This window comes from Nyctibius grandis, chromosome 7 (assembly GCF_013368605.1).
Source record: "Nyctibius grandis isolate bNycGra1 chromosome 7, bNycGra1.pri, whole genome shotgun sequence".
Taxonomy (NCBI): domain Eukaryota; kingdom Metazoa; phylum Chordata; class Aves; order Nyctibiiformes; family Nyctibiidae; genus Nyctibius; species Nyctibius grandis.
In genome coordinates, this window is record NC_090664.1 from 23,824,391 (window position 1) to 23,836,786 (window position 12,396).

Consider the following 12,396-nt stretch of genomic DNA (forward strand, 5'->3'; position numbering starts at 1 on the left):
TGCCCTGGGACACACCCAGTCACAGCTGAGTCTCCCTCTCCCCTCTGGCCAGGGACTAGTCCCTACCCTCCAGGAGACTTTTTATCACCCGACCACAGGGGGTGGTGCGTTTAAATCGTTTAAATTGCCCGTGGTGCCTCCGCGGTGCCTCCGGCTACGCCCCCTCCTCTCCTGATTCGTTGCCGGGAACCTCCGGGTCCGGGGTGGGGGGGGAAGCAGCTCGGGGCTGATGCTCGCGGGGGGCTCAGGGGGGGCCCAGAGTACGAAAACCGCCTGGTTAAGCCCGATGTCGCCCGAGTTGATAATGATCAGCACCTCGCAAATGCGTTACATCCTTCAGTGCTTATTTGTTAGGGCTCTTTCTATTAACAAAGATTCTTAATGTTACTTAGAAATCAATATTGATATTCTTTAAAAACCTGAAGGAGAAATATATAAATGATCTATATGTATTTTAGGAGGATAAATTTAGTAACCTGTTAGACTATCAGTTGGAAATGAATGGAATGTCTCAAGTCTCTGTGCTTTAGGAAATGCTTCTTTTTTTTCTTTTAAACAGATGTCAATGAAAGTAAATTGGATTTGGATATTGACTGGTCTAATGTATTCAAACATGCCCATCCTGTTTCCAAGACTAATCCTTTCTGGAATGAACTGTCAGCCTCCAACCCCTTCATACATGACATAGCTGCTTCAAATAGAAATGAAAATAATAAATACCTTTCGATCTTAAAAGAAAAACCCTATTTGTTCTCTAAAGTTTCTAGCAACAGGGATTCTTTGGCTTCCTCAGGTGATGAGATAGATATTGATTGTCTTCTAAGAAATACTTTAGCAAGAAGATCTGGACGATCCAAGAGTGTCTCTGACTTCCTGGATATTGTTGATAACCAAAGATTTAATCCTCACAAGACAACACCTCAAAAAACTATAGCTTCAGACGTGACGTGGCTTCAATTTGACCGTGAAGCCTACAAGATGGCTTGGTTGAATCACCGACAACTCACCCGGTCTTGCCTAGATTTAGAAGCCATGAGCCATAGTCCTGGATGGGCACAAACGCAAGCTACAGATGTTCATGTAGTTTGTAAACTGAATCATGAAGGGGGTTCCGTACAGCTACCCGACTCAGATATCAACATTCATGTCCCTGTGGGTCATGTATTACCTGGGGAATTCCAAGCAGTTGGTTTAAAGGCTATCCTTAACCCTCCATCGTCGTTTAACAATGAGTTGTCTAGCACCGTAAGTCCTCTGATAGAACTTACGCTGAGCAACCTCAACACGAGGGAAGCCATTTTCCTAGAGGTGAAAGTTGCAGCTAAAGTGAAGAATGATCCACTCAGTCAAGTTATGAGTGATATTGTGTGCTTTTTTAGTCTCAATAAAGAAGGGCCTTTTAAGAAGCTGGAGAATTGCTACACTTATCAAGATACCGTACAAGTGAAGCTAATGGACCTAAGTCACGTGATGTATGCAGTGATTGCCATACAAGCAAACAAAATCCAGCCTCCAGCAACTAATGTCTGGGACTATGTTCATAGAATGGTCTCAGTTGGAATTTATGGTCCCAAATATATTCATCCATCTTTTACAACAGTTTTTACAGTCTTTGGTCATAACTACATTCCAGGAAAACTCACAGTTTGTGACATAAAAAAGAGAGGGAAAAGTATGCCTCCCGTTGTGTTTCAGCTGTGGGGAAAACATACATTTCTGCTTGAAAAGCCACAAGATCTAAACATTTCTTTGGTATCCTGTGATCCAGATTTTGAAGTGAAGATGGAAGACCAAAACAAAAATATTAAAGAGGAGGAGCTGAAAACTGGTGAAACGGTTCGCCAGCAATTCCTGTTTTCCATGCTTGGATGCAGGGAGCTGCATTTCTTTGTTTTCCGTGTTCAGATTAAAGTCTTAAAAAGTAGCCAAGTAACACAGTTCCATGTTACGACTCCTGATCCAGCTCCGAAATTAAGTGGAATTATCAATAGGCCAAAGCGCTTACAAAACCGCAAAGCAATCAAGTCTGCGCCTTTGCTTTTAATACCAACAGTTAAATATCCAAAGTTTCAAGATAAAACTTTGAGTGTTAGTACTTATGGAGTGGCTTTGAAAACTGTGTTACGTCAAAATAAGATAGACTATTTACTAGAATATTTTAAAGGGGACACAATAGCACTTCTTGGTGAAGATAAAGTAAAAGCCATTGGACAAACTAAAATAAAAGAGTGGTATGTAGGAGTTCTCAGAAGAAAGATTGGTCTTGTACATTGCAAAAACATAAAAGTGATTTCCAAAGAACAAGCTATGGACACTGCTGATAGCGAGCTAACAACCAGGAATCTTGTTGAACAAATTGCATTGCCATTCAAAAAACTGACTTATATCTACTCAGTAGTTCTGTCTACAGTATCAGAGAGTGTTTATGACTGGAGAGCTTTGGCTGAGGTGCTAGGATATTCACATATGTCTTTGGATGACTTTAATGAGGCACATGCTGATAAAGAATCAGAGAGAGTTGCACATGTTGTGAAGAGGATGAAGGAAGACTGCCATGCTAACAAAAAAAAAAGACTGTTCCTTTATGAGCTCATTGTTGTAAGTATTGCATGAACTAACTTGGTTATTGGGAATGCATTGCCAAGAAACTACTCAATAGTCATGTGTGAACAAGAAAATGTCCTGCACCCTTGTGGGAATCTTTACAAACCTGAACATATTACTAAAAGTTGTAGAAACTTATAGATGGAAAATACATCCAGACTCTCATGAAGAATAATACTTTGACGAATTAATTCTAAACAGTGTTCTGTAAATGTTTCAGGAGCCTTGCTCATTTAGTAGGTTGACTGAGTTGACTTTTTGTGGTTTTAAATGGCCATGATTGATTGAAATAATTTTGTCTTTTGTCTTTTGTCATGGAAGTCATCATGGTAAATTGCTTCCCTGAGCAATTCATATTCCCATTGTGAAGTATTTAGTAACCTTACAGTGTGGAAACTCCATTATTTATACATCTTGTGTACCCTAAGGTGCATGTCTGTTTGCTTCATATTTTTAAAGCAAGGAAATCCTGATCCACATGTTGAAGACAAGATTTTTCTATCCACACATGACAACTTCATAGTCAATGTTGTAGCAACCCAAAGACAATATTGCAAGTATTTCAGTACGTATTTTCATGGGCCTTGTTTGTAAGCCACTGGACAACTTCTATGTGATTCAATACTGTTACTTGTGAATCAAAAGTGGGTTTATTCTAAATGCTTCCAGGTAATGGGTTGCATTGTTAACCATCTTAATTTACTTACGGATCTGTGTGCAAATTAATTTGGAATTAATGATTACTCAATAATGTCCTTGGCTCTGACTGAAAAGTCTACCAGCCTATTTAGGGACAGAAGATAATGAAATTTTTCATATGAAAATAAAATATTATAAAAATGCATGTTTAAAAAATCACATTGTAGCCTTTCATCTAAAGCCTTTTGACTATCCTGAATTGCAAACCTTAACATGGTTTACTTCTCATAACAAGTCTATCCCCTTTGAAGTGCTGAGAGCAATTTCAGCAGGATTCAGAAAATTTTGGTAGCAGTGGCCACTTATAACTCTTAAGACTGCATTAAACTGTGTGGACTAAAACTGAGGAAGTATGAAGTACAGTTTGGTCTACTGTGTCTCTGCACAAAAAGTGGAGGGGGGAGTTAAAGGTGAAAATGATCCAAACTTTTAATTGAATACAGTGAAATAGAGTTCATTACAGAACAGGCAAAAGGTGGGGCATAATTAGATTGACAAGATGTCCCATTTTGTTGAGATGTATATGATTTTGAGCTATGAAGTGCCAATGCAGGTCCCTGTCTTTGTAAAGGTGAACTTAAAGCTAGATATCATCCATGTCACTTTTGGGTAGAATTTACTGGTTATTTCTTTTAATTAATATCCTATTTTTATGTTTATTAGGGTTCTTGATTACCGGAGCAAAGGCAAACTGAACAACTTTGTCTCCACTTTGCCTAAGTATAGGGGGATTTGCTACTGTACACTATAGTCTGCTTCTTACTACTGTGCCTACCAAAAGTTCTACTGTTTGCAATGAGGATTCTTATGGAAAAATGTTTTACAATTAAATCACACAAATGTCTGATTTCTGCAGAAATGCTGGATATTTTATTAAAAATCAGTATCTAAAAACCAAGGAAAACTTCTGGATTTTGTTCTTGATCTTTCACGGAAAAAGTCAACATTTTCAGTGGAACATTTTGCTGTTAATTTGAGAAGAAAACATCTATTTTTCTCATTAGCTCTTATCCAAACAAATAAAGAATGGAGAATGCAACATATCTGCATTTCAGGGTTTCACTCCTGGAACCATTTTAATTTGTTTATTGTTAAAAGCTCATTTGGCATGGCGGAGGGAAGAGTTTTATACTTGCATTTCTGCTTAAGGCTCAGCAAATTATCAGTTCTGTGGAAGGAATAAATCAAAAGGTGCTGGCCAACGTAATCAATGATTTTCTGGAAAAGCAGTAGACGAAGGGCCACGCCTTAGTGCTCTAACTTCATTTTTAAGTTTCATGTCATACTTTTAAGAAGCTAAATTTGATGACCCAAATATTTTTGTTGGAGAAGCATATTTTTCCTTCAGGATCTGTAAGCTCGGCAGGAACCATGTGGCGCTGGAATGCTGAAGCAACGGAATGCCAGCTTAATTTTTTCTTAAGCTTGTGGGCAGTTTTCCTATGAAACTGTTGGCAACACCTTTTTGTAGGAAAAAAGTTACATATTTGTAAAAACACAAAATAGACAAAAGCCTTCCTGTCTGCTTAGAAATGCAGAATAGTGCTATAAAAAGAAATTATAATGTTTTGTTTGTAATTACTGGTGAAGGAACACTAACGAATATTATTGTTGCAGGCACTTTTGAAAATAGATTGCCAGGGATTAGTGGCACGTCTTACCCAGGATACCATCATTTTGACTTCAGCTGTCAAGCTTGGCAAATACTGGCGGGAGGTTGCGGAGAAGCTAGCTCGACTCACAAAGCAGCAAATCGAGGCTTATGAAGTACCCCACCAAGGGAAAAATGGTGTGGTAGCTCTGGAGGTAAGGCTCCAGTGTAACGGTGTGTGCACACTTGCTCCTCTGCACAAACACAGCCAGGGACCTTTCTTCTTCCTTCTTTTGTGTGCTTCTTTCCTTCTGTAGTTCAGCTCCTTATTTAATTGTAAGCCTTTCAATGCAAGGAATTCTCATCAAATTTTGTTTACCATTGTCTAGATATTCCTTTGAGGCCAGATCAGTGTTATTGTGCCAGACTAATTTGCTGTGGAGGTCCTGGTCTTTGTCTTGAGTTTCAGCTCTTTACTCCCACCCCAAGGGCCACTTTCAGTCCCTTCTTACTGTCCTGTCCACGTGTTTATCTTACTCCTCTGCCCATCCCTTTCATAATTGCTGTAATTTCAGACACAGTGAGGAAGACCATTCAGTCCTTGCATGAGTCACTTCAAATCACCCTCAGTGCAGCTTTTGCTCTTTCCAGTGAAAGCAAGTTTACCTCCACTGCTAACACTTATCTCTTCTGTGCCTGCGTAAAGATTTGTCATCATTTAGATTAAGTAGCATGACAAGAGATTGGAAGCTCTGACGCCGATTCCACCTCTGTCCTATTATATGAACATTGCAAATCCATGTTTTAATTTCATAGTTTGTCAGGTAGGTCACACTATTTATCCTCCTTTGTAAAGCACTCTGCTTATACTGAAGTATGCGTTCTAAACAAAAATCAAGTTGTCCTCTCATATGTATTTTAGTGTGCACACATCTAAGGAACTACTTAGGTACCTAATTATATCTCTAGTGCCATTTGAGGTGCCCAGAGGTACCCATGGCATCCGTGCAATGTCAGATAAGTCACAAGCCTTAGGGTGGGCCCGTGTCCATGCCTCTGAGCCGAAGGCTAGCCTGTGCTTCTGGCACACATTTGCCTGGGCAGCCAGGTTGCTTCCTGCATTTCCCTACTCTAACACCAAAGAATGCAGTAGATCCACTGTTTCCCACAGAATTATGTACTAACGACTTCTAGGTCCCAGACTGGGTTTTACCCTGAAGATCCTCTTTAACAAGGGTTGCTGAATGATGGTCAAGCTGACCTTTCTGTCTTGAGCACTTTCATTCAGGCTCGACTCTCCCTCTGCCTGTACTATCATCCCCTGATTATTGCAGGCAATGCCCATGATCCAGCCTGAATTCCTTCTCTCTCACCTCTCAGTACCAAAGGAATCGCTATTTCTCATTCACAAGTTCAGAACTACTCAAGATAATTTTTCTTCCTTTTTCTTTCCCTGTAGCTGATTCTTCCTGTCCCTGCCAAACACATCCTTCTTTCCACAGTCTGAATCCAGTGAGTCTTTCATCTCAGTTTTATCTGCCTGGTGATAGCTATTCAGAGATTTCTGCTCTAATTGTGAATCATCACCTCTTATTCCCTTTGAATGTTCCACCCTCCCTCCCCAATCAACATTTGACAAAAATTCCATACATTTACTTACAAAATGTTGCACTTTTCTGCAAAATTATTTCTATCATTGCTGTTTGCAAACACTGCCTCCTCCTCTGATCTTGCTTTTCTCTTTCAGCTATTTTGTGTTTTTCTTTTTTTTTCAGTTGTTCTGAGTACATTACCTTTGCCTGGATGCACCTTCATCCTTAAATTTTTTTCTCATAAAACTCTCAGCTCTACCAATCCCTCAACTACTACTCTCCTTTAGTGAAAAAAATCACTCTGTTATTGGTGCTGGTTTTGCACTAGCTTATTCTAAAACACTAAAATCAAACAGAATGTGAATGCTTGTCATTTCCATTATGTTTTTTTTTTCACTGTTATGCAGTGCCTTGTCTAAATTCCTACTCTTTTGTTTTACTTACTAAGCTTTCTGTGTTTGACAAAACCCCAGCTTTCTACAGAAGGAATTATAGACCTGAACTACGTGCAAATCTACGTGTCTCCATGGTATTGGAAATGTTGTCTCCTTTGCTAACAGACAGCAGAACTAAAACAATCTTAGAACTCTTTTTCTAGCACCATACCTATTTATTTTTGTATATATATATAAAAATATATATAAATATATAAAAAATATATATTTACTTTGGCTTAAATGGGTGTCTATTTCCATGAAGCTCATCTTCTGCCTCATACATCCTATTTTATTTTCAAAAGTTTTTTACATTATTTTTTATGATAAATGACCTACAAGATTCTCTGCCTTTCAGTGACAGTGTCTGCTGCCAGAAGATAGTACAGTCAAATTCATCGTAAAAAAAGGCAATAATAGCATATGCTGTATTTTTTAAGAGACCATTCAACAAGCAATCAAAGATTAGAATTTTGCTTTATTTTTATGTCATTTCTTAAGGCTTAGGATGGGCCCATGGGGAATTTTTTGGTTTCATGTGAGCTTTGGAACAGTGCTTGTCCACACAGGTGTGAGTTCAAAACACATCAGGTTTCTGGCACTGCTATCTCAAGTGAACACTCAGCATGCTCACTGTCCTGTGAATCTAACCTTAAATTTCAGTACTTTCTACTGAATTTCAGTGCTTTCTTCTGACCTCTGAACTTCTCAGTGCTCTGGTGACTTTGAACCTCTACAAAGAGAAAGCAATACTCTGTTTATAAACTTTTGTGTATGTTGTTCAGCAGGGATGCAAAATGAATGTGGCTAATGCAGTGTAAATTCATACCTTTGTGGAGACGTCCCCAGTGTTGTTACAAGGTTAGCATTCATCTGACTAATTTCAGAATGATTGCTGATCCTCACATTCACTTAGCAGGTATAACAGAACCCTGATGAAAACCATCTTATCCTAGCCTGGAGTTTTCTAATGGAAAAGCTTTCTCTTTGATAGTAGTTGTTGGTGTGAAAATAGGAAGAGAAACAAAGATGGGGAGTAATAAGTTTTGACTAATTATTGAGGATTATCTGAAAACATTAACCAATTTGTTACCCATCAAGGACTGTTTTATCATCAAGAGCATTGATTGGATGAAAAATGTTTCTACTTTTAAACTTACTGTTTTTCTTAGTGGGAGAAATCTCCCAGATGATCACAGAGGCAACTTGAGGTACATACAATTGGTGCTTAGATTTTGAAGTGCTTTTCATCAGTAAATTCCAAATCACTTTACAGAGGATGTAGGTATCATTATCACCTACTCAGCAGAGGCACTGGGAGTGGAGGGAAAACTCATGCACGCAGCTGAGATGAGACTTGCCCAGCACGCTGCAGTGATTTTATATTTTGCCTGAAATCTGCTTTGATATAATTCAGGAATGTCAAACGCAATTCAGTTCACCCATTGCATTAGAGTATGTGGATGTGGAGAAGGACCTGCCTTGGAAGCTTGGTTTACATTGTGTAGTTCAGTGTGGTGAGCATGCAGATTATTGCTGAGTTAATCATGCATCACTGATGATCAGTTTATAAAGCTTTTGATCATCCCTCCCCCTTTTTTCCTTGTCTTTTGTCCCAAGAAAAAAAAAAAATCAGTTGTGATAGAGGAAAGCAGGGTTTGTATTTTAGGCATATTTCAGCCAATTCTCTGATTGCACAGTGTCAGACTGACCTTCAGCATAAGTCAAAGCTTAGCATCTTTTCATACTCGCTGTCTTTTCACATTCTAGTGAAGACAGAAGGCTGTACCCCAATTCTTCAAATATCCTGGTCTAACACGAACATAAGGAAAGGAAGCAGGAGGCAGAGAAAAGGCATAGCCAGCAGCAGAATATGAGGAAATCCCAGCTTCTCTTGTTGGCTACCTTAGTTATCAAGCTAAAAATAGGAGCATGGAAACTTTCTGGTCGCAGCATAAATACAACAGTGGTGAGCTGTTTTAGTTCATTAAAATATGTTATAATATCTAGTATTTACAGTAGTACATTAAAAACTTTTTTTTCAATGTAGCCTGCCTAATAAAAGGAAAGAATTCATCACTCTCCTTCTTCCCACCTACCACCAAATTACTTTTCTTTCCTTCTTTTGTAACCTTATGCTTATGACTTAAGATAGACTTGCTTAAAGAGAGAAGTAGGCACTATTCATTTTGGGTAAATGATGATACTCTTCCCTCCTGTAGACCTAAAAAGAGAAACTTCACTGAAAGCATAGGCACTTTTATATGGCTTAAACTGAAGGCATATACCAGACTAATCAAACTGTGAGACACACTGCTGGGGATGTAAGTTTGATGGATTTTTCCATTTGGGGATGGGGGAGAAATACAGCAGAAGCTGAGGGAGATGTTTACAGAAACTACAACAGAATCAGTCTTGGGGTAAGTTGGGAGTTCTTAGCCCGAATGTGGAGAAAAGCTCAGAACTATGAGCAAAGAAATTCTCCTGCTACTTAGTTCCTCAAGGGATCAAGTAAATAAAACTTAAATAAGGAAGTAGAGCTTTATGTTGTGTATTATTTGTAAATTAATAAGACTATATTGAGGAAATAACCAATTTCCTCCTGAATTATCCTTCAGAACCATGAAAACTGCTTTTCCATTAAAAGAGAAAAAGATGTTAAAAAAATCTGGACTTCCTTATCACTTCTGTGTATATATATATATAAATGTGCGCACATCAGTCCATATGCTTTTATTACTATGCATAAGTGTGTTTCTGTTAAAACAGCAAATGCCAGAACCTTTTAGGAAAGTGATGGGTTTCTTTGTGGCTTTGTGTATCACCATCCCTGCAATTGCTAACTCAATTGCTGTTTGCAAAACATTTACTGCCAATGAGGAGTGTGAAACTAGAAAGTGGATAGCCCAAGTTAAGTTTGGAAAAGCAGCAGCTGGGAAAACAATTTTTTGTTTGTAAACTGAGCAAACTTACTCTGGACATCAGCACTTTGAAAGATGTAAGTCCAGCTTGGTATCTGAATCATGCTGCCATAGCTTAATTAATGTCACTAGACCTATGACAAATTACACCTGCTAAGGATTTGCTCCATATTTGTTTGGCATAAAATAAACATATTGTAATTTGAAATAAGGAGCACTGGTAACCTGTCTTTTCATTTCCTTTGTTTCTTGCAGGACACTTTTTTAAAATTGTATGTCCTGATTTTAAAAAATTAATTATATAAGCTTTTGACTCTCCTGCTTTTGGAGTGTTTGGGGTTTTTTCTTTTTTTAAACAGAGATTTTATAGATAGATTGTCTTCCTGCTGCTGTTACCAGAAAACATTTTTGTAAAGATAAGAAGCTTGTTTAAAAGTTCTAGGCTAAGTAGGAGGGCAGTGGGATGTTGATTAATGAGACAAAGGGAGGCATTAGCCATCAAAAGCACAGTCAAACTCCAAACAGGGAAAATGCTGTTTGGTGTATGCATTTCAAAAATGACGAGGAGGAAAGTGTTTTCCCTCCACCATGTTCTTTGAATTATGCTTTCAGACAGGGATATATTTTGACTTGCTGATAATCATCTGAATGAAGAATTTATCTTTCCATTATTTACCCCTCTAAGAATCTGAGGGTTTCATAGAAATGAAGTACATAATGTTACTGCAGTTTTTATATTAATATGCCTTTTATTATAAAGCATTTCAGTGTGGCTAGGGATCAAACACTTATTTTCTTTTTTCTTTTCTATGACATTTCTACTATTGGAAGATTTAGATTTTTTGCTCAATAATTCAGTTTCTGCAACTAAACTTTTTTTTTCTTCTCCTTTACTTGCAGATGATGTGGAAACCTGCATACGACTTTCTCTACACGTGGGGTGCCCATTATGGAGACAGTTACAGGGATGTCTTACAAGACCTGCAATCAGCCTTGGATAAAATGAAAAACCCAGTAACAAAACATTGGCGAGAGTTAACTGGAACATTGATTCTTGTGAACTGCATGGAGGTGTTACGGGCCAGTGCTTTCTCCAAAACAGAGGAAGAAGAATAGACTACCAAGATACGTTTTTGGGAAATAATCTCTTGGGAAGCTGTACTGCTGGTATTTGTGTTTCAGTGATGCTTGTAGAACAGGACAGTATGTAGTTTGTTTCACCTGAGTTGATGTTGCATCTAGCCCCACAGTTCACAGCTACAGCTCATCAGAGCTTGCTAAGGGCTACTGAGTAAATAAGAAGAGTGGAGGATTAAACTAGTGAGGTCAACAAAAATGACTTGAATTCTATAGTGTAGTTTCTAAAAGGAGTTATTTCTGATTGCACTGACTTTTAGGTGGAGATCAGTTTTAAAACCAGAACTATGCATGTATGATTTCAGCCCGTGGGGCCTAGATTTACATTGTTTTCAGTGGGGTATTAAAATTAAATATTTAATATATTATTTTAATTCGTGCCCAAAACCCTCAACTCTAAGTCAGTGGGTGCGGGGTAGCCTAGAAAAAACTTTAAGATTCTTTCTTGCTCATCTGGGACAAAATTAATCTCATCTTCTCACAAAACAGGAATTCAACAGTTTTTTGCACCTGGAAAAATAGCTGTGTGCTGCTCAGTCCTTCCAAAACAGCTTCTGGTGTCTTTTTTGGAGACTGGAAGAGAGACAGGCAATTTAATGGTCAAAGGTGACTGGTTTTCATTGGTTTGCTGATGTATCTCAACAGGGTTTGCGTTTCTTCTTTTTTTAAAAAAAATTCTAGAAAATTTGTCTAGATTCTGCTGAGCGAAAATTCAGGAAGCCTTTTTAGTGTACACTGTCCATCCCTCTGATGATTTGCTTCTTCCTATTCTGTTGTTGTTAAATAGGTAAATAGGGAAGAGTGGCTTTGTAGGTACAAGGGCTGTAGACAGTTCATACTCCCTTCCGTTGATCATTTTCTTCTACCTTACTGTATGAAGAATAGGGGTGATGGCTATTATTTTCTCAAAAAACGTTAACAGTGGGGTGCTTTTTAGATTCATTTATTTATGGAGCAATTAATTATCTTAGTCATATGTTCTAAAAAGAACCCTGCTTAGATGCTATCAATAAAAATCTTTCAATTTCTGAGTAGCTTATTATAAATACAGAAAATACAGGTTGAATAATAGTTACAGGCTACCCAAATGTATTTAATTTTTTTAATGTAAGATGTTAAATATATTTTTAGTGAAGTGGTAGATCTAAAAGGTTAAAGCCATTTTGAGCACATTTGATCAACATTCATCCAGAAATCTCAGCAAATACTCATGACAACCAGTTGAAAAGAAAATTGGCATTCTGCCATCACTTGCAGTTGACAAGAAAAAGCCAAATTCTTCCAGGAATACCATAAAGTAGTAGTATTTCAGTCTAGAACCTGTGCTTCTACTGTTGTCTTAGCTGATCTCTACTGAGAAGGGAGGTTTTGTGATTCTAAAACAAAACAGTACATTCAAACATTTTCCTTCCCCTCCC

General features: G+C 38.0%; 1 protein-coding gene across 1 annotated transcript in view; it reads left to right on the forward strand.

The window, feature by feature from the left end:
- Nucleotides 1–10,957, forward strand: part of MACC1 (MET transcriptional regulator MACC1) — a 48,465-nt gene extending 37,508 nt beyond the window's left edge. The window contains exons 3-5 of the mRNA XM_068405190.1: nt 560–2,598; nt 4,921–5,109; nt 10,742–10,957. Of these exons, the coding sequence (XP_068261291.1) occupies nt 560–2,598; nt 4,921–5,109; nt 10,742–10,957 (2,444 nt within the window). The remainder of the gene's footprint in view (nt 1–559; nt 2,599–4,920; nt 5,110–10,741) is intronic.
- The last annotated feature ends 1,439 nt before the right edge of the window (nt 10,958–12,396 follow it).